This window comes from Aedes albopictus, chromosome 2 (genome assembly GCF_035046485.1).
Source record: "Aedes albopictus strain Foshan chromosome 2, AalbF5, whole genome shotgun sequence".
In the NCBI taxonomy this organism is placed as follows: domain Eukaryota; kingdom Metazoa; phylum Arthropoda; class Insecta; order Diptera; family Culicidae; genus Aedes; species Aedes albopictus.
This window is the reverse complement of record NC_085137.1, coordinates 38,241,117-38,260,942: the sequence shown is the minus strand read 5'-3', so window position 1 is coordinate 38,260,942 and position 19,826 is coordinate 38,241,117. Positions and strand designations below refer to the sequence as shown.

The following is a 19,826-nucleotide window of genomic DNA, read 5'->3' as shown; positions in this document are numbered from 1 at the left end:
CGGGTGCAGTGTTGTCAGAAATACGATAATAAAGTAGCGCAACACGAACCGGTTAACCCGGGAGCTGTGGCGCAACTCTGCTATGATAGAACAAACTTCTTGAGGCATTTCGAGGAAACACCGCTAGGAATTCACAAAAGAATTTTGAAGGAATTCCCGATGAACTGCTAGAAAAATCGTAACTCTTGAACAACTCTTCGAACAATTCTGCGGGAAATTCCGGATGAAGTTCCTGTCTGAAATTCGAACGATGTTATGGTGGGAATTCAAGAGATTTTTGAATAAAACTTGAGAAAACACTTGAAAATATTCCTAGATGAACTCAAATAAATTATAAAAAATAATGGATTTTAGAATCTACAAAAACACCTTACATTTCTCATAAAATCTTCATTTCAAATCTTGCAATTAGTCCTGTAGTAGGGTAGCTTTGTATTTAGATATGTTTCATATGTGTGGATTCAATTAAACATGCATTTCGTATTTACAGTATTTCAATATATTTCTGGATTCCTTTTCTATTATTCACAAAGTCCAATATAACCCTTAGTCGTTTCTCGCATTTACCAATGTTTGCCAACAACCACCTTTTCGCCTCCAACCGGAACCGCAGCCACATGAACCGAACCGGGGGTGGCAGCTACCTGCTTGGACACTGGGACAACGGTTGGCAGATAACCACCATGATGGCCAGTCCATCCCTGAACTCCAGCACCGTACGTTCCCCACGGAAGTCCGTATGGGTAGGCCGTCTTTCCCAAGTTGGCCTCCACTACAACAGTCTTGTGGCCATAGTTAGCAGGAGACCAGGAGGCACCAGCGGCATAACCGGGGTATCCGTACCAGCTATGACCATCGTCGTTCCAGCTGTTCCAGCCGTTGTTCCAGGTGTTCAAACCGACGGCGTTGTTCCATCCATCATGACCATAAGGCCAAGCGGAAACTGCACTCTTTCCATACACGCCGCCGTACGCTGGCCAAACTGAAGTAGCGACTGGAACCGCAGCCGGGGCGTATCCTGCTTCAGCAGCCGCAAAAGCCAGGGCCAGGAATGCTATGAAGAACTGTGGACGAGTCAGACAAATTCGTGGTTTGATGTTTGTGGAGTCAGAGATTCTTAAATGTAACAAACCTTCATTTCGCTATGCTATTGAATCGGTTGAACTGAACTGATGATGTTCTGAAAGGATAAGCTTGCAGTAAACTGATGATACCATCCAAGTCTACTTCAACATTTATACGAAACTTCGGTAACCGAAATTGATATGTGAATCGATTCAGGAGCTGTGCGTCTCAGGACGTTGTCATTTAACGGTAATAATTTGTTGGTGCATATACCCGCGGAATCGGTCAACCGTGAGACGACGAAGGTGAAATATAGTGTGGCTCATTTTTCATTTTTGGTTACTTTAAGGCTATGTACGTTCTTTGTTAATTGCTTCGGTGTTTTTACTGGGTTAAATCTTATCAACAGTCTTGAACTCGACGGTCGCAGACAAATTCGTAGCATATCACGTAAATTCTGGTCAAAAGCTGACACTACAGTCAGTTTTATATATGGGCCGCGGTCATAACCAGTTCTACTATTACTTAATACTACCAGTACGATTACCCTATATAAACTCTCGGTCAAAAGTTGCTGAAATTTTTGGTCGGAATCTACGTGATATGGAACGAATTCAAATCAAGCGTTGGATTCAAGAGTGGATAGGATATTATCCTATTAGGATAAGATTTAACCCAGTAAAAATACCAATTGACATAGAGCCTACGAAGCAATAAAGCAATTGAAAACGAAAAGTGAACCATGTGTCATGTTTTTCGCCTTGGTCTTCCCACGGTTGACCGATTCCGCAGGTATATGAACCAACGAACTATTGCCGAGAAATGTCAACTTCCTGAGACACAGCTCCTGAATCGATTCAATTACCAACATTTGGTATAAATGTTGAAGTAGACTTGGATGCCATCATCAGTCAACTACAAGCTTATTCTTTTAGAACATCATCAGTTCAGTTCAATCGATCCAATTGCATAGAAAAATGAAGGTTTGTTACGTTTAAGCATCTCTGTTCACCACAAAAGCTAACCACGAATTTCTCTGACTCGCACACAGTTCTTCATAGCATTCCTGGCCCTGGCTCTGGCGGCTGCTGAAGCTGGATACGCGCCGGCTGCGGTTCCAGTCGCTACTTCGGTTTGGCCTGCGTACGGTGTGTATGGAAAGGGTGCCGTTTCCGCTTGGCCTTATGGTCACGATGGCTGGAACAACGCCGCCGGTTGGAACACCTGGAACAATGGCTGGAATAGCTGGAGCGACGATGGTCATAGTTCGTACGGATACCCTGGTTATGCCGCCGGAGCCTGGTCTCCTGCTAACTATGGTCACAAGACGGTTGTAGTGCACGCCAATTCGGGAAAGACGGCCTACCCCTACGGACTGCCGTGGGGAACCTACGGTGCTGGAGTTCATGGATGGACTGGCCATCATGGTGGTTATCTGCCAACCATTGTCCCAGTGTCCAAACAGGTTGCTGCCACCCCCGGATCAGTTCATGTGGCTGCGGTCCCGGTTGGAGGTGAAAAAGTGGTTGTTGGTAAAACTTGGTAAATGCGAGGAATGACTAAGGGTTCAAATGGGCTTTGTGAACAATGGAAAAGATATCCAGAAATATATTGAAATACCGTAAATACGAAATACATGTTTTATTGAATCCCTACAAATCTGAATACAAAGCTACCCCGGTGCAGGACTTATTGCCATTTACTTCAGGGACTTCACTATAAGATATTTCGATGATAACTTTCAAAACAATCAAAGTGTATATTTGTAAGTATTATTTGTCATTTTTTTTCAAGTATTTTTTTCAATGTCATCAAAGATTTTAAAAGATATTATTTTAAGAATTGATTTGATTTCCTCTGAGCTGTATTAAGGTATTCTCCCATTATTTCCATATGTACTCCGCCGTAGATAATACGCAACACCTTCCGTTCGAAAACTTCCTGGAGACGTTTTCGAGATACTCTTTGAAAAAAATGTCCTCAGGAACGAGTAGTGCAATTTACCACGAACTCCTGAGGAAATTCCCGAGGAACCTATGTAAAAATTTCTGAAGAATTTCTAGAAGCTCCATGAGGATCTCCCGAGGAACTCTATGAGGAATTCCCGAGGAACTCCTGAAGAAATTTGTCCTGGTGAGATTTCCGAAGAACTCCTGGAGGAATTCTCGAGGAACAACTGGAGGAATTCCATCAGCGCTCTTGGAAGAATTTGCGGAAAACTTCTGTAGGAATTTCCAAGCTGCTGGAGGAATTCCCGAGGAACTTCTTGTGGAATTCCCGAGGAACTTCTTCACAGAGAAAACTTTCTACTCAGTGACTGAGTTGTTCATACTCAGAAATCGAAAAATTCTTTGTTTTCTTACTCAGTTTCCGTTAAAAGTGGGACAACCCATTGCCAATGGGTTGTCCCACTTTTAGCCGAAACTGAGTAAGAGAAAAAGGATTTTTCGATTTCTGAGTAAGACCAACCCAGCCATTGAGTAGAAATTTTTCTCGGTGTTGAGGAATTCCCGAGAAACTTCTGGAGAAATTCCCCAGGAATTCGTGGAAACAATTCTGGGAAAGTTTTGGAGAAATTTCCGAGAAAATGCTGGCGGAATTTTCGAGGACCTACTGGAGGAATTCCCGAGGAACTCCAGGAGGAATTCCAGAGGAACTTCATGAGGAATTCCCGAGAAACTTCTGGAGAAATCCCCCTGAAACTCTTGGCATTCCTTTAGGCATTCGTCTAGAGATTCTTCTCTTTCAGGCATTTGTCTAGTAATTTGTTCAGGATTTCCTCCATGTCTTCCTTCAAGGATTTTCCCAGTAACTCCTCCAGTGAATTTTCCAAGAATTGCTCCAGGGAATGCTTCGGGAATCCTTCCAGGGATTACTCCAGGAATTCCTCTAATAATTCTTTCAGAAATTCCTTCTGGGATCTCTTCAAAAATTTATTCAGGGAGTTGCTCAGGAATTTCAAAAACCCTTCTATTATCACCCAAGAATTTCTCCAGGGATGTCTCCAGAAATACCTGAAGTCTTTATTAAATTACTTCATGGGTTTCTAAAGAAATTTCTTCAGTGATTTATATTGGAATTCCTTAAAATAAATTTAGAGGAAATTCTCCCAAGAAGTCATCCAGAGTTTCATTCATAATTTTCTCCAAAAAATATCTTTTAGAATTTCAATCACGGATTTGTTAAGGAATCCATCCACGAATTCCTTCAAGAATACCCCCTGTAGCTCCTGCACAAGAATTTAGTCAAAAATTCGTCCTTCACTTCTTTCAGGAATATATCTTGAGTTTCTTTTTTTGTCTCAGAGAAGTTATCCATGGATTTCATCAAGAACTCCTCCACAAATTCCTCTAGGATTTTTTTTCAACCTGAATTCCATTAGAAAACCTGTCAGGGATTCTTCAAAAAAAAAAAAAAATACCAAAGAATTGCTTCCAAAATTGAAAAAAAAATTGATCGAGTTGGCGCGTCTGCTGGGAGAGATTACTCCATATCTATGAGACGGATTGTCTTAGAGTCCCGAGAGAAATAATCCCAGAATCCTGTGATAGATTGTCTCAGAATCCTAAGAGAAGCTTTCCCTTGGGATTCTCCCAAGATGTTCCAGAATCCTATAAGGGATTATCCCAGAATCTTGAATAGGATTATCACAGAATCCTAAGATGAATTCAACCAGAATCTTGAGAGGAATTCCAAGAGCGGTTCTTCCACATTCTTGAGATATATTCATCTAGAATACTGAGAGAGTTAATCACACAAAAAAATTCGGAATTCTAAGATGAATTACACAAGAAACTTAAAGAAATGACCCAGAATCCTAAAAAGGGTAGCTTAGACCTCCTCAGAAATTTCTCCTGAAATTTCTTAGGCATTCCTCTAGAAATTCCTCGTGTATTCCTCCAGTAGTTCCTCGGATATTCCTCTATCAGTTCCTCGAGAAATCTTTCAGGAGTTCATCGAGAATTCCTTCAAAAGTTCCTCGAGAATTCTTTCAGAAGTCTCACAGCAATTCCTTTTAGAGATCCTCGGGAAGTTCTTTGGGAATTCCACCATGAGTTCCTCGAAAGAAATCCTCGGGAATTTTCGGGAAGCTTCTAGTAATTCTCGAACAACTGGGGCGCTTCTGAAAGAACTTCCGGAAAATTCCTGGAGAAGTTTTCGAGAAACTCTTGAAAAAAAAACCTCAGGAACTTTTGTAGAAATTTTCGAAGAATTCTTAGAAGATTTCCCGAGGAACTCTATGAGGAATTCCCGATAAACTGCTGAAGAAATTTATCCTGGTGGGATTCTCGAAGAAATCCTGGAGGTATTCTCGAGGAACAACTGGAGGAATTCCTTCAAAACATTTGGAAGAATTTCCGGGAATCTGCAGGAGTTTTCGAGAAATTGCTGGAGTAGTTCTCCAAGAACTCCAGGACTAATTCCCGATGAACTTCTTGAGGAATACGTGAGAAACTTCTGGAGAAATTCCTCTGGAACTTTTGGAAGAATTTCCGGAAAACTTCCCGAGAAATTTCTGGAGAAATTCCTCTGGAACTTTTGGAAGAATTTCCGGGAAACTTTTGGAGAAATTTCAGGATCTCCAGGAGGAACTCTCGAGAATTCTGCAGAAATTCCCCTGGAGTTCGGGAAACTTTTGGAGAAATTACTGAGAAACTGCTGGAGGAATTCCCGAGGACCTCATGGAGAAGCCCCTGAAGGAATTCTCGAGGATCTCCAGAAGGAATTTCGAGGAACTTCTTGAGGAATTCCCGAGAAATTTCTGGAGATATTCCCCTGGAACTCTTGGAAGAATCTCAAACTTTTGGAGAAATTTCCGAGAAACTGCTGGAGGAGTTCTCCAAGAACTCCAGGAGGGATTCCCGATGAACTTCTTGATGAACTCCCTAGAAACTCCTGGATAAATTTCCCTGAAACTATTGGAAGAATTTCCAGGAAACTTTTGGAGAAATTTCCGAGAAACTGCTGGAAGAGTTCCCGAGGAATTTCCGAGGACCTCTTGGAGGAATTCCTGAAGGATTTCCCGAGGATTTGAAGGAGGAATTTCGAGGAACTTCTTGAGGAATTCTCGAGAAATTTCTGGAGAAATTCCCCTGGAACTCTTGGAAGAATCTCAAACTTTTGGAGAAATTTCCGAGAAACTGCTGGAGGAGTTCTCCAAGAACTCCAGGAGGAATTCCCGATGAACTTCTTGAGGAACTCCCTAGAAACTCCTGGATAAATTTCTCTGAAACTATTGGAAGAATTTCCAGGATACTTTTGGAGAAATTTCCGAGAAACTGCTAGAAGTGTTCCCGAGGAATTTCCGAGGACCTCTTGGAGGAATTCCTGAAGGATTAACCGAGGATTTGCAGGAGGAATTCCGCGGAACTTCTTGAGGAATTCCCGAGAAACTTCTGGAGAAATCCCCCTGGAACTTTTGAAAAAAATTTCTGGAAACTTTTGGAGATTTGTACCTGCCCAGCGTGTAAATTGCGCAACGAAAAAAAAACTTTACAAAGTATTCGCAATACTCTCACCGAAAATTTAACGTTTGAACGATGCCGGCACTGTTCAAACGTCAAATTTCCTGTGAGAGTAAGCAGGCCAGCATAAATTCGTGCAGTGGACCATAGTTCTTTAAGGTTATGTTTTCGCTGCAAGCCTCTTATTAGCCTGTGCAGCCTTGGATGCTGTCTTGCTCTCTCCCACAGGAAATTTGACATTTACTGAGGTCCCCGTTTTCAAAAACTTTGAAGGAGTGAGGAAGATAGCTGAAACTGGTGTACAGACTAATTCTACTTTCGATCTTGTTGCCATCCTTTTCATGCTCATATTACATCTGTTAAAATGACCTCAGAGTTATCAGTCATTTTGAGGTTAGGTTCGTTGGTGTAATAAAGAATATCCAAGAAATCGTTCACTCTCGACATGGTCTTGGTCTATGGGCCCAACCAGGAATATCCAAGATATTTGTTCTCTAAGTTTCTCGATACCGAGTTTGCTCTCGACAAAATGACAGTACTCAGATCAGTGTATGGGGTTTTATTTATGCATTATTTTAAATATACGTATAGTCTAGCTAGTAGTCTAGTTATTAGAGTCCGCTAGGCCATGGCAAACCTAGTGCTGCCCCGAAATGATCATATCTCTCACTGACCGACGGAGAACCTTTCCCGCAGGTGTCATCGGCAGTTGATCGACGAAGAATACTCCACCGCGTAACTTCTTGTAATCGCTAACTTGGCCATTAACCGTGTCCACCACTTCCTGCGCGGACAAACTAGATCCCGGCTGCTTCACGATCATCGCCGTCGCCAGTTCGGACGAACGATCCTCCGTTGGTATTCCGGCCACGCAAACCTGAGCCACTCCGCGAATTTTCAGTACGATATCCTCCAAGTCCGACGGGGATATCTGGAAGTTCATGTACTTGATGATGTCCTTGATGCGATCTACTATGTAAAGACGGCCTTCGGCGTCGAAATAGCCGATGTCTCCGGTTTTGTAGAATCCTTCGTTGTCGAATGCGTTGAGCGTCATCTCCTTGTTGTTGATGTACCCCTGGAAGATAGGGATGAGATCGTGATAGGGCTACCATAGGGAAGTTGAACAGCCTTACCAAAAATTTGAAATTGTATTGCAGACAGATTTCACCCTTCTCGTTCGGTCCCAACCTACGTCCATTTTCATCGGTAATCTTGACAGTCATGTTCTTAGCTAATGATCCGTTGGGCAACATCGGAGAAGTCACGCAGCCATATTCCGAGCAGCCGTAAATCGCCTTCACGTCGATGGTGCTGAATCGTTCTCTCAAGCTGGTCACCATCTCGGGCGCAACGGTTGAGCCACCTATAAGCCATCGTTTCACACTGCTCATCTGAACCGTCCGATAACTGGGATGGCTTTGGATAGCTGAAATAGTCGACGGAGGTGTGAAGATGTCTTCCACTTGGTACCGTTCGATGATGGAGAAGAACGTATCGGCAGTGAAGGGTTTCGTTGTGATGACCCGCGAGCGGGTGTACAGGATTGAGGTGTGGGCTGCAAACACTCCAGTCATCCAGAACAGAGGGCTGAAGTTGAAGATCGGTCCGGCGTTCAATGCGCTGCAATGGTGTAGAAATTGAAGTCATTACGTGCAATTCTAGTGTGTAGATACCTACGCGGAAAATAATTCGCCAGCTATCAAATGTGAATGAGAAAGGCATACACCCTTCGGCAATCCGGTAGTTCCGGAAGAACAAAGAACAGTCGCTGTCAGCTTCTTTGAATCCCCTAGATATGGAGGAACGAAACTGTCTTCGCCCTCCACCGGGGCCAGCAGTTCATCAACCGATAAGGCATCCCCCTTCCGTTCACCCATGACATAGATTCTCGGTTTGACGCGAATAGCTTCCTTCGCGGCTTCTTCCACCTCAACTCGATTGGATTCGTCGCAGAAAACAACCTTGGACTGCGTCAGTCGCATCATGTGAGCCAAGTCGTCCCGCTTGAACACCGGAGCCAAAGGATTGACCGAGATCCCCAGCGTCACACATGCAAAGTAAACCGGAACCAAGTTGTCCGTATTGTTGCAGGCTAGCGTAGCCAAATCTCCAAGCCGGTAGCCTAGGCTCTTCAGGTGTAGTGCGATCCGAATGATTCGTTGCTTCATCTCGGCGCAGGTCATCTCGTATCCGGTGTCGGCATTGATCTGGATGATCTTGGCGGGGGTTCTCGAGAGAATGCTCAAAACTACTTGGCCTATGTTGGCTTCCGGATTGAAGATGCTTGGTTGAATCGGTCCGAACCAGGTCCTGTTCGCAGAGTCGTACTGGGACATGATCGTTTTCCGAAAGGGTATAAACGTCTGCACTGATAGCCGTTTGAAATGGAACTGCTCGAGTGTTTCCGACTGAGAGAAAGTTCTGTATACTATTTTCGCATCACTCGAGATTACACTTGGCTTATCATACATTCGCTTCATGGTTTGTGAGAGGTAAATATCTACAAACGAACTACCGTTTCCATGATTGGATCTTTTAATTATTGTCCTAATGAACGTAATTTATCATTGTCATGCTTAATCTGCAGTACGGCACAGACTTCAAAGAGTAGTAGTGTGATGCTGCATGATTAGCGCCGTTTGCCGTTTTCACGGATCCCATCGTGAAGGGCAACATCGATGAAACGATGAGACCCACTTCCGAACAGCCGTAGATTGGTTTTGCGTCGGTCCCTTGGAAACGTTTCCCGAGACTAGCCAAGATATCCGTAGTGACCGGAGCTCCTCCTATGGTCCATCGCTTCAAACTGCTGAAGTTGGCCTTCCGATACCTTGGGTGATTCTGGATAGCTTCTATACACGCGGGTGGAGTGAAGGTGTCCTCAACTTTGTAGTTCTCTATTATAGAGAAAAAGGCGTCGGCGTTGAACGATTGCGTAGTGATGATACGCGGTCGGGTGCACAGTAAGGAGGTATGCACCGATAGAACTCCGGTTAACCAAAAAAGTTGGCTGAAGCTAAAAATCGGTCCAGCATTCAACGTTCTGCAAAGTTTTCAACGTTTAGTTCGTCTGAGTATTCGGTTAAAGTACATTGAAGACTTACTCAGCAAAACCTTCAGCTTCGATCAAGTGAGAGTGCGAGTAGCACACCCCCTTTGGACGACCCGTGGTCCCCGAAGAACACAGGATCGCTGCCATGGTGGTTTTCGAGTCCCCAAGGTAAGGAGCTTCGAAATTGTCTTCACCTTCCACGGAAGCCAGCAGATCTTCCACCGACAAAGCACTTTTCGATCCAGCTCCCATCACGTAAACCCTCGGCTTAACATGAATGGCCTCGTATGCGGCTTCCTGCACTACAGCTCGATTGTTCTCATCGCAGAACACGACCTTCGACTGCGTCAGTCGCATCATGTGAGCCAGATCATCCTTGTTGAATACCGGAGCCAACGGATTCACTACCAGTCCCAGAGTCAAGCAACCCACGTACACAGGAACCACATTGTCTGTATTGATGCAGGCCAGCGTTACCAAATCTCCAGGTCGATAGCCCAGCTTCCGGAGATTCAACGCCACGCGAACGCTTCGCAGCTTCATTTCCGCGCAGGTCATCTCGTATCCGGTGTCTGCGTTGATTTGAATCACTTTAGATGGACTTCTCGCGAGGATGTTCATATAAATCTGGCCCAGATTGGCTTCCGGATTGAACACGCCGGGCAGCTCTGGACCGGTCCAGAGTTTCGCGTCGGCGTTGTATGTTGCCATGATGTCGAGTCGGATAAACGGACAAGATCAAACTGAATCGAAGTGCAACGATGTCGCTAGTATAAAACACTACAACTTGAGTTGTCTACATACATTCCCTTATGCATGTAATTGCACATTCAGAATCTGTACCCTAACGAACATGATTTGTAATGTACTCACGCAATTCCATAAGTGAGTGGCCGTGAAATGCACTAAATCGTTATGTGCATTATTCACAGTGCAACACTGATGACATCGTTTGTCGCGTCCGGATGGGCTGGAACAGGTTGTTCTTGAATAGGTCCGTTAAAGGGTTTTTGCATCATTTTTTTTCTCTGTGTAAATGCACAAGCTCCTCCCATTTAGAGGGGAGGCACGCGATCACTAATGATGACGATTGAAGTGTGAACAATAGTTTCGCTCCAGTAGCAGGTAATTTGCAACGTTTGATTGATAGCTACAGATTATTACGATAATCATGTCATTATGGGACAAATCATGGATAAAAGATGATGCCGCATTTGAAATTCATGATGTTGTTGTTGCTTTGTCGTTGTTTGAGCTGAACTCTTCAACTTACTGCTCGAATGTAATCCTTTGTTGTGTCTTCTTTGCCTACCAAGTAGTAGAGATGGGCAATTTTGAGGAGCTCCCAAAGGGTTTCAGTGGCTCTCCGGGACGCTTCACGGGGTCCCAAGGGCTTTTTAGGGAGTCCTAGGGGTTTCATGGACATTTATGAGTCCCACAGAGTTCCAAGGGATCTCAGGGGCGCGGGTTTCAGGGGCATTTAAGGGGGTTCCACAGTTTCAGTAAGACGTTTCAATGGCATTTCAGGGGGTCTCAGGCAAGTTTCAGGGGTCCCTGGGGTTTTTCAGGGGTTGACAGGGGGTTTCAGAGGGCGTTAGGAGGTCGCAGGGGGTCAAAGTATCTGAGAATGTTTCAGGGAGTCTCATGGGCATTTTAGGAGATCCCAGAGGATCTCAGAGTATCAGAGCCTCAAGTCCCAGGCTACTTTTCCATCTCAGGGACTTTTTATAAAGTCCCAGAGGTTTTTAAGAGGTACATGGAGCAGGGCCCATATATCCGAGGCGGTAAACGCACGGGTATTCAGTATGACCATGCTGAGGGTGACGGGTTCGTTTCCCGGTCGGTCCAGGATCTTTTCGTAAAGGAAATTTCCTTGACTTCCTTGGGCATAGAGTATCTTCGTGCCTGCCACACGATATACACATGCAAAATGGTCATTGGCAGAGGAAGCTCTCAGTTAATAACTGTGGAAGTGCTCATAGAACACTAAGCTGAGAAGCAGGCTTTGTCCCAGTGAGGACGTTACGCCAAGAAGAAGAAGAATGGAGCAGGGTAGAATTAGTTTAGGTTAAAATACACAAAAATAAAAAATGAAAAAAGGGTACCTGGAAATATCAGGAGCGTTTCTGTGGAGTGCCAGGAGGCCTTTGGGCGTTCCAGGGAATCTCAGAGGTGTTTTAGGAGGTCTTAGGTAGTGTTGGGAATACTCACTTGCAATGAGCTATTAGGGTAACGGGCCACTTGGGCAATGGCCGGCATTTTGGGCACTTTTCGCTATAACCTAGTGAATTTCAAACCAATTGACTTTTGTACACGGCTAGTTACTATACGTATCTGACCACGTTCCATAAATTATATCAATTGGTTCAAAATTGGCTGAGTTATAGCAGAAAAGTTCCCAAAATATGACCCCTGCCGAGATGGTTCTATCTAAATATTCGCCGAAAAAGTGTGAGTGCCGCTCACCACGGCGTGAGTGTAATTTATACTGCTCAAAGCTCTCTCACGACTTCAGTGTGCGTGAGTGACTCTTACTTTATGCAGCGAAATATTATATTAAACTACAATTGAAATGTCTTTCATACACCGTTTTTGATAGCATGCTTTTGACCTAAGACAGCGGCAAGTGAGTATAACTCATGCAAGTGAGTATTCTCAACACTGGTCTTGGGAGCATTTCAGGAGGTACAAGGGGACTTCATGGAGGGTACCTGAAGATCTCAAAGGCCTTTCAGGGGATCTCTCGTTTGTCGGGTGAAGATCACTGCCACTGCGTCCAGGTTTTAGAACTATTGTGATATACCCTTTTGCTGTGAGGTACGCAAGTTATCTCAGTAACATATTTGTCACTGAGATACCTAGGTATCGACTGAACTCAAGGCCATCTATTATTGATGAATAGAGATCCTGAGTTACAGTATGTGACTCCCCCATTCTGGCGAGACTAGCTTTATGAAGCCAACCACGTGCTTGGGAGATAAGATCCATATGTCAGCAGGCCCCAAAAAGGGCTTGCTGAGAACTTTGAACCTACGTTGAGTGAGTGCACTGCAATAGCAGAGGATGTATGTGTTCTGATGTTTCCCTCTCTTCGTCACAGAAGCGGCAATTTGAGGTTTGGATTGCTCCGATCTTTTGTAGATGGTATCTACAGGGGCAGTGTCCAGTTATTAGACCGGTGTAGATGTTGAGATCCCTTTTGTTGGGACCTAATAGTTGTTGCACACTAAGAATAAATCGCAGAATTCTGTGAAATATTTCACCGAATTTAAACTGTAAACCAAGTTTTCACAGAACTTTCTGTGAAATTCAACGCTTTCCAATCCAACTGTCAAAACTTCACAGAACATTCGGTGAAGGCAAACAAATTACCGAATTCTGTAAAATTTTTACATTACAGTTCGGTAAACAACCAAATTTTCACAGCGGATTGCGGTTTTCACCGAATTTCTGTGAAATCATTAGTCCGTCATACCCCAAAGGACGTGCGGGGAGTCAAAACACAACTGGTTTGTTTTATTAGTTATACCGTGAAGGTAATCAAGTCAAAGGCCAGTCCGGCAAAATATTTTTTTGATGTCATGTTAAGAGGCTGGGTGGTATATTCCGTAAGTATTATTTCCATCTTTGCATAATAAATTTGTTTGTAGTTAATGGCCTGCTGTTTCTACCAGATTGAAGTGCCCGGACACCACGATGCATCCCCGCATGAAAAATCGTGAAAACAGTGTGAACTTTCGTACCGTGAACTCATATATCCTAACTCCGCAATGTGTAAAGCTGAATATTGTAATAATGTTGTATTTTCGAACAAATTCAAACAATTTTTGAAGTTGATTCTGATTTTTTTGAGAAAAATCCAAAAAAATACCGAATAGTTCGGTGAACCGTAAATAATACATCTGAAAAATCACCGTAAATTTGTGAAAAAAACACCGAATGTGCTGTGAAACCTACAAAAACAAATAAAGAATTCACAGAAAATCGGTTAAAAAAATCACCGAAATGTTCGGTGAATTTGACAGATGAGAATTTTCAATCTTTACAGATCGTTCGGTGAAACAAAAAATCACCGAACAGTTCACCGAAAAATCTGCTGTTGAGATTTCGGTGAAATTTCACAGAATTCTGTGATTTATTCTTAGTGTGTGGGTTTTCTTGGGGTTTATCGTTACGAGCCTTTTGGATTTGCTCGTAGGGGGAAGTGCATTCCAGTTTGATGTGATTTGACTGACCATATATTTGTTCAGTTCCATTTTTACAGAGCAGTCTGAGATCCCGCAGAAGGGCTCAGGGCCAATGAACCTTTCATTAGATCCATTCCTGGGATACCAGGGGGTCTCAGAGGCACTTCAAGTGGGTCCAGAGGGGCATCATATATATAAAATCCCAGAGTTCTCTGTCCTTCTGTCACGCTTTGAAATGTTCCACTGAAATGTTTCACAGAATGAAAGCTACAATAATCATTGCACTGTAGCATTGTACCTATGTTTACTTGGTGCATCCTTGCATTGGTGCCTCATTGCATTGGTGCATCGTTGCATTGGTCGTACATCAATGCATCGTAGGATTTTAAAGCATTGTTTTGTTTAATCAATTCAGCAGTTTCTAGAATTTTCTTTCCATTCTATGGATCAGAACCCTACAACAGTCATTTACAGTCAAAAGGTGGATGCCCAATGCTGTGGAATATTTCACATATGCATTGATGTAATAGCTATCGTGGAATATTTAAAAAAAATTTCTTCTAGAAGATTCTGTGTTTAAAAATCATAGATATGAAATCCCAGAGTTGTCCGTTCTTCCGTCACGTTTGAAATGTTTCGTTGAAGTGTTTCACATGGTTATACAAGTATTATCTTTCCATTGTTCCGTCGTACATTGGTGCATTGTTGTATTTTTGCATTGGTGTTTCGTATTGTTGCATCGCTGCATTGTTTCATAATTTCTTGATGCATCGTTGCATTTTTGCATTGGTGCATCTTTGCATTGCTGCATCAATCCCGTAGAAAGATCTAAAAGTTTCTTTCATTCTATGAATTAGAACCCTACAACAGTAATATACAAGCCAATGTTGGATATGTAATAGTATATCTTCTGGCGCTTTCCAAAGAGGTGCACAATGCTGAGTGAAATATTTCATATACCTATGTATGCACAACGAAGCTTCTAGAAATTTCCTTCTAAGAGATTCTAGGATTTTCTTATTGTATAAAAAACTACTTTTTTTAGGTACGTGGCTAGCCACGTTGGGTCTTCTAGTTTTAAAGAGTCTCAGAGGGCTCCAGGAGGTCCCAAAGGCTCAGGGGCGCTCCAGGAGGTGTCAGAGGCACTTAAGAAGATCTAATTGGCGGACACTGATATAGTTTCACGGGACCTCAGGGGGTTTCAGGAAGGTTTCAAGAGTCGCAGAGGCGTTTCATGAGCTTTCAGGAGGTCCCAGAGTGTATCAGGGGGTCTCTGGGGCGTTTCAGGGGGTTTCAAGGTTTTTCAGGGGATCCCAGGGCGTTTCAGAGAACCTAAGGAGATTTCATGGGTGTTGCAGATAGCTTCAGAGAGTTTCAGGGGTTTTACGAGGCTTCAGGGAGTTCCATGGGGTTTTTGGGGCGCTTCATGCTTTTGAAACATTCCTGATCCTGTATTCTCTTTGAAATACTTATCTCCGAACATCCTTGAAAGCTTAAGACTCCTTCAGAATAAACCTTTTAATCCATTGAAACGCACCTCATATGCCTGGATAGGCCACTAAAATTCCAATAATTCTATTGAAACACCATTGAAACTTTCGTAATTCATTTGAAATCCGTAATTTTTAGTATGATTTTCGGAAGTACATACAGGGTGGATGTACCAATTATGGCACTACTAAGGAAAACTATTTATACAAAAATAACTAGAAGACCAACGAATGTCATCAATATGTTAAAAGATAGCTAAGTTTCAACACTTTACAGGAAAAATATAGAAACCGAGCCAAATCTACTTTTAGTATTTATTACAGCGTGTGCCAATGATAGGAACCCTGTACCAATTATGGTTACATTTTTTAACGTCGGTTCCTTTTCGCACTATTTACATGCATTTCTTATGGGATTAGCCATAACTGGTACACTATGGCGAAAAAGGGTGCAAGGAAGCCGAAATTTTAAGGAAAATGATTTATTTCTACCATAATTTGAGCAAAATGTGGAGTTTAAATGAGTGCAACAATCTTTTGTGAACGTGATCTGTTGTTTACATTTTTTTTCTTGTTGGTTTACACCGTTAAATGGTGAAAATCCACTATGGCGAATGATTGGTACTATAACCATAATTGGAGCACTTACCCCATTGTAAATGAATACAGGCTGGATTCGCTGGTTGCGTCACGACTGCGCCCCGATTAGCGAATCGTGTTCGTTCGTTGGGCCAACTGACAACTGATCAAAATGCTCTAGACTCACGCAAGTGACGAGAAATACGTCACAAAACACTAACAAACTTGCACAAATGTTGTGTATATAGGAGGTGCGATGCGAAAAGGGACAGACGTCAAACTCGTTTTGACATCGATTTTGACATTGGCAGTGCTTTTTGGTTGGGTTTTGCCGGTTTTGCCCCAACCAGTGATCATCCAACCATCGAGGCAGCCCATCTAACGAGCCGCCAACGAGCTAATCGGCACTGTACTTTTTATAACGTCAACTCAAAAGAGATAAATAGTCAATTTGGCCTGTTATGCGAGTGAAGCAGTATTGCGCACTAGATTACGCATTTAGTTCACTATTGGACTGCGCTCTCAGTTTTCATAAGTGTGAAAATCTTTATTTCTTTGATCTATGTTGAATGAGTGTTCTGAAGACACCGAGTTGATATAATACAATCGCGCACTTTTATTTACGTTTCCGCACTCTTGAAAACCGTGCGGTAGTGCAGTGGTGAACTAAATGAGCAATAGATAGCAGAAACATTTATTTCTTGGATGACTTGGTTTGGTAGAACGTCCAGTGGTCTTGGATTGCTGTTGCAGAAATAAGCGTTGATTCTTTTAATGCAGCACCTACGTTTCGATCCTCGAATTTGGATCTTTTTCAGGAACTGTGGTTTATTGACAGTATTATTAAAAAAAATGTTAAAAGTATAAAACCAAAAATAAAACCTTCAATAAACCTTAGGTCCTGAAGAAGATCCAAATTCGAGGATCGAAACGTCGGTGCTGCATTAAAAGAATCAACGCTTATTTCTGTAATTTTAAGCAGAAAAATGCTCGGAAAATCCAAGCTTCTCTGGGATAAACATATTTATTCATTTATTTATCTACTCAGCTTCTGTCAATTAACAACTAACAACACTTCTTATATTCTTATATTCTACGTAACATATAGTGCTGCATCATACTTATCACGATGAACTTTTACTCATGTCAATCAGCATTTCTTTAACCACCCTTCGCAGCACCTTTCCTGCTGGCGACGTTGGTAAACGATCGACGAAGAAAACTCCACCACGCAACCGCTTATGATCACTCACTTGCGCATCCACCTTCCGAACAATGTCCTTCGCCGTCACGTTCGCTCCCGTCTGAAGAACAACCATCGCCGTGGGCAGATCGGACGATCTATCCTCCGTAGGAACTCCGGACACGCACACCTGCTTGACCCCGTCAATTTTGAGAATAACTTCTTCCAAATCCGACGGAGAAATCTGATAGTTAGTGTACTTGATGATGTCCTTGATGCGATCGATCACATACAGGTAGCCCTCCGAGTCGAAATACCCGATGTCTCCGGTTTTGAAGAATCCTTCCTCGTCGCATGCTTCTTTGGTCTTCTCTTCGTTGTTGAGGTATCCCTAGAAAATTGAAGCTTGTGATCAATCATAGTATATGGTGCATTTATCAAAGATATTACCAGGAATTGGAATTTAAACTTGAGTAGCACTTCCCCCTTCTCGTTCGGTCCGAGACTTCGACCGTCCTCATCCACGATCTTGACCACTATATTCTTCCCCAGGGTCCCAACCGACCCCGGAACGAACGGCTGCATACAGGACGTCACAACTCCAATCTCCGAACACCCGTAGACGGGCTTGATGTCGATACCCGGGAATCGTTCCGCCAGACTTTCGCGAAGTTCCGAGGAGACCGGTGAGCCTCCGAGAGGCCATCGCTTCACGCTACTAAAGTCAACCGTCGGATAGCGCGGGTGACTCTGAATCGCTGCAATGCACGCCGGAGGTGTGAAAGTGTCTTCAACCTTGTACTTTTCCACGATCGACATGAACGCTTCGACATTGAACGATTGCGCGGTGATAACACGCGCCCGGGTATACAGGAGAGAAGTGTTGGCGGCAAACAGACCAGTCATCCAAAACAGCTGACTAAAGTTGAAAATTGGTCCGGCGTTCAAAACACTGAAAGAAGGAAGTTTTTTGGTATATGATTGGCTTTAACCGTTACAATTGCTACAAACATACTCTGCGAAGACTTCTCCTTCGATAAGATGAGCATGTGATAAGCAAACTCCTTTCGGAAGGCCAGTTGTTCCCGATGAGCACAGTACGACAGCCATAAGCCTTTTCGAATCTCCCAGATAAGGAGCTGCAAAGTCTTCTTCCCCTTCCACCGGTGCCATCAGTTCTTCGACCGATGCCGCATTCTCCCTCCCAGTTCCCATCACATAAATTCTAGGCTTCTCTAAAATTCCGTCAGCCGCAGCTTCCTTCACCACACCAAAATTACCTTCATCACAAAACACCACCTTTGATTGCGTCAGGCGCATCATGTGAGCCAAATCGTCCCGGTTGAACGCTGGAGCCAACGGATTGACCACCATGCCCAAACATACACATCCGACGTACACCGGAACAACGTTATCGGTATTGGTACACACCATCGTCACCAGATCTCCACGCGAATATCCCAGCTGTCGGAGGTTGATAGCTACTCGAACGATACGACGTTTCATTTCGGCACATGTCATCTCATATCCGGTGTCGGCGTTGATCTGGATGACCTTGTCGGGAGTCCTGGCCAGAAGATTCAGGATGACTTGCCCTACGTTGGCTTCCGGATTGAGGGCACCATGGTCGACGGGTCCGTTCCAGGTTTTGGTTGTATGGTTATACGAAGACATGATGTATGTGGAGTGAACCTTACTGATGTCGGAAACGTACTGAGCCAAGCGAAGTGGATTAGTGAATGAATGTCGAGACTCGAGAGCGTTATCTCTGAGCACCGAAGCGGCCGGATGCTGTTGTATTTAATTTGAATGGGCATGCAAATTTATCTCGACACCGTTATTCAACATCAATTAATACTCTGAGATATCTAGCTTTGAATACATTATTATGCGATCGAGAAGTTGGGGTCTTTAGTTAGATTAGGATAATGATTTGGATTGACAATCCGGAGACGGTGGGTTCGAATCTTATTTCGATCGAAAAACATTATGGACGTCCTTTAGTTAACAGTTGTCGTAGAACATTAAGTAGAAAAAAGGTAGGCAAAGCTCTACTAAGAACGTAGAGCCAGAAAGAAGAAGACGATCAAAAAGTTCTCTCCAGCGTTTGCCAGAATCATTGATATCTTCATGCTAAAATGCTATAAATAGGGTGACAATGGGTATTATCGGCAGGTTTGTTCTCTTCGTCATGGGGGGTTTTTGTCAGCCAAATTGCCTGAAACTTGACCATATAATTCAGCTTAGTTGGGAAGGATTTGAGACCAACTCTGAGTTCAATAAGTTTCACAAAAACCCCCTAAGACGAAGAGAACAAAACGGCCGAGAATAGGTAATTTCCCCTATATGCAAAAGGTGGCCGTTACCGGTTTCGTGCTCGCTCATAAATCTCCGGCAATGCGCATGACATAATCAGTAGATCTAGTAGACAGACACGCCCCAACTAATGAGAGTGAGTTGAGTTGAAGTGGACTACGACCCGTAATCAAAGCAGCTGCAAAATAAACAACATCGTGCACAAAAATGAAAGTCATTGTTGTTGACGGCTCATATATTCATAAATGTGCTCATTTTTTATTCTTAATTTTCAAAAAATTAGGCCATTTTATATCTAATGGAAAGCTATAAAAACTATGTTTTACTTTTTTGCATCTAGTTCATTCATTTGAGGCTCAATCGCGTTCAACGCTTTGCGGAGCCGTATCCCATTTTTTTTAATGTAATGTACGCATATTGTCTGACATAATCGATCGATCGAATTTTCATCAGTGTCATATGTTTTTCTTGAGATCATTCCTAGTC

General features: G+C 43.2%; 5 protein-coding genes across 5 annotated transcripts; 1 reads left to right on the top strand and 4 right to left on the bottom strand.

The window, feature by feature from the left end:
- Window positions 1-421: 421 nt before the first annotated feature.
- On the bottom strand, window positions 422-1,422 carry LOC115256240 (uncharacterized). Its single transcript, XM_029854504.2, has 2 exons — window positions 1,133-1,422; window positions 422-1,064 (listed from the first exon to the last, which is right to left on the bottom strand). The coding sequence occupies exons 1-2, from the start codon at window positions 1,136-1,138 to the stop codon at window positions 564-566; spliced, it is 507 nt and encodes a 168-aa protein (XP_029710364.2). The 5' UTR covers window positions 1,139-1,422; the 3' UTR covers window positions 422-563.
- Window positions 1,423-1,616: 194 nt separating this feature from the next.
- Window positions 1,617-2,715, top strand: LOC109410841 (shematrin-like protein 2). The gene is made up of 2 exons (XM_019684373.3): window positions 1,617-2,048; window positions 2,117-2,715. Exons 1-2 carry the CDS (start codon window positions 2,043-2,045, stop codon window positions 2,609-2,611), a joined length of 501 nt encoding a protein of 166 aa, XP_019539918.2. The 5' UTR covers window positions 1,617-2,042; the 3' UTR covers window positions 2,612-2,715.
- A 4,359-nt stretch (window positions 2,716-7,074) lies between these two features.
- LOC109421248 (probable 4-coumarate--CoA ligase 1) lies at window positions 7,075-9,155 on the bottom strand. The gene is made up of 3 exons (XM_029854498.2): window positions 8,211-9,155; window positions 7,667-8,153; window positions 7,075-7,608 (listed from the first exon to the last, which is right to left on the bottom strand). The coding sequence occupies exons 1-3, from the start codon at window positions 9,011-9,013 to the stop codon at window positions 7,168-7,170; spliced, it is 1,731 nt and encodes a 576-aa protein (XP_029710358.2). The 5' UTR covers window positions 9,014-9,155; the 3' UTR covers window positions 7,075-7,167.
- Window positions 9,081-10,512, bottom strand: LOC109410842 (probable 4-coumarate--CoA ligase 1). Its single transcript, XM_062853563.1, has 2 exons — window positions 9,638-10,512; window positions 9,081-9,576 (listed from the first exon to the last, which is right to left on the bottom strand). The coding sequence occupies exons 1-2, from the start codon at window positions 10,294-10,296 to the stop codon at window positions 9,081-9,083; spliced, it is 1,155 nt and encodes a 384-aa protein (XP_062709547.1). The 5' UTR covers window positions 10,297-10,512.
- Window positions 10,513-16,944: 6,432 nt separating this feature from the next.
- LOC109421247 (uncharacterized) lies at window positions 16,945-18,724 on the bottom strand. Its single transcript, XM_019695733.3, has 3 exons — window positions 18,040-18,724; window positions 17,475-17,976; window positions 16,945-17,415 (listed from the first exon to the last, which is right to left on the bottom strand). Exons 1-3 carry the CDS (start codon window positions 18,696-18,698, stop codon window positions 16,966-16,968), a joined length of 1,611 nt encoding a protein of 536 aa, XP_019551278.3. The 5' UTR covers window positions 18,699-18,724; the 3' UTR covers window positions 16,945-16,965.
- Window positions 18,725-19,826: the final 1,102 nt, after the last annotated feature.

Excerpts from the sequence above, each read along its gene's own strand:
- LOC109410842 (XM_062853563.1), bottom strand. The coding sequence starts at position 10,296 with ATGGCAACATACAACGCCGACGCGAAACTCTGGACCGGTCCAGAGCTG. Across the intron at positions 9,577-9,637 it reads GAAGCTGAAGGTTTTGCTGA|AACGTTGAATGCTGGACCGA; the intron begins GTAAGTCTTCAA and ends AAAACTTTGCAG.
- LOC109421247 (XM_019695733.3), bottom strand. The coding sequence starts at position 18,698 with ATGTCTTCGTATAACCATACAACCAAAACCTGGAACGGACCCGTCGAC. Across the intron at positions 17,977-18,039 it reads GAAGGAGAAGTCTTCGCAGA|TGTTTTGAACGCCGGACCAA; the intron begins GTATGTTTGTAG and ends TCCTTCTTTCAG. Across the intron at positions 17,416-17,474 it reads AGTTTAAATTCCAATTCCTG|GGATACCTCAACAACGAAGA; the intron begins GTAATATCTTTG and ends TCAATTTTCTAG.
- LOC109421248 (XM_029854498.2), bottom strand. The coding sequence starts at position 9,013 with ATGAAGCGAATGTATGATAAGCCAAGTGTAATCTCGAGTGATGCGAAA. Across the intron at positions 8,154-8,210 it reads GCTGGCGAATTATTTTCCGC|CGCATTGAACGCCGGACCGA; the intron begins GTAGGTATCTAC and ends ACACCATTGCAG. Across the intron at positions 7,609-7,666 it reads AATACAATTTCAAATTTTTG|GGGTACATCAACAACAAGGA; the intron begins GTAAGGCTGTTC and ends CCTATCTTCCAG.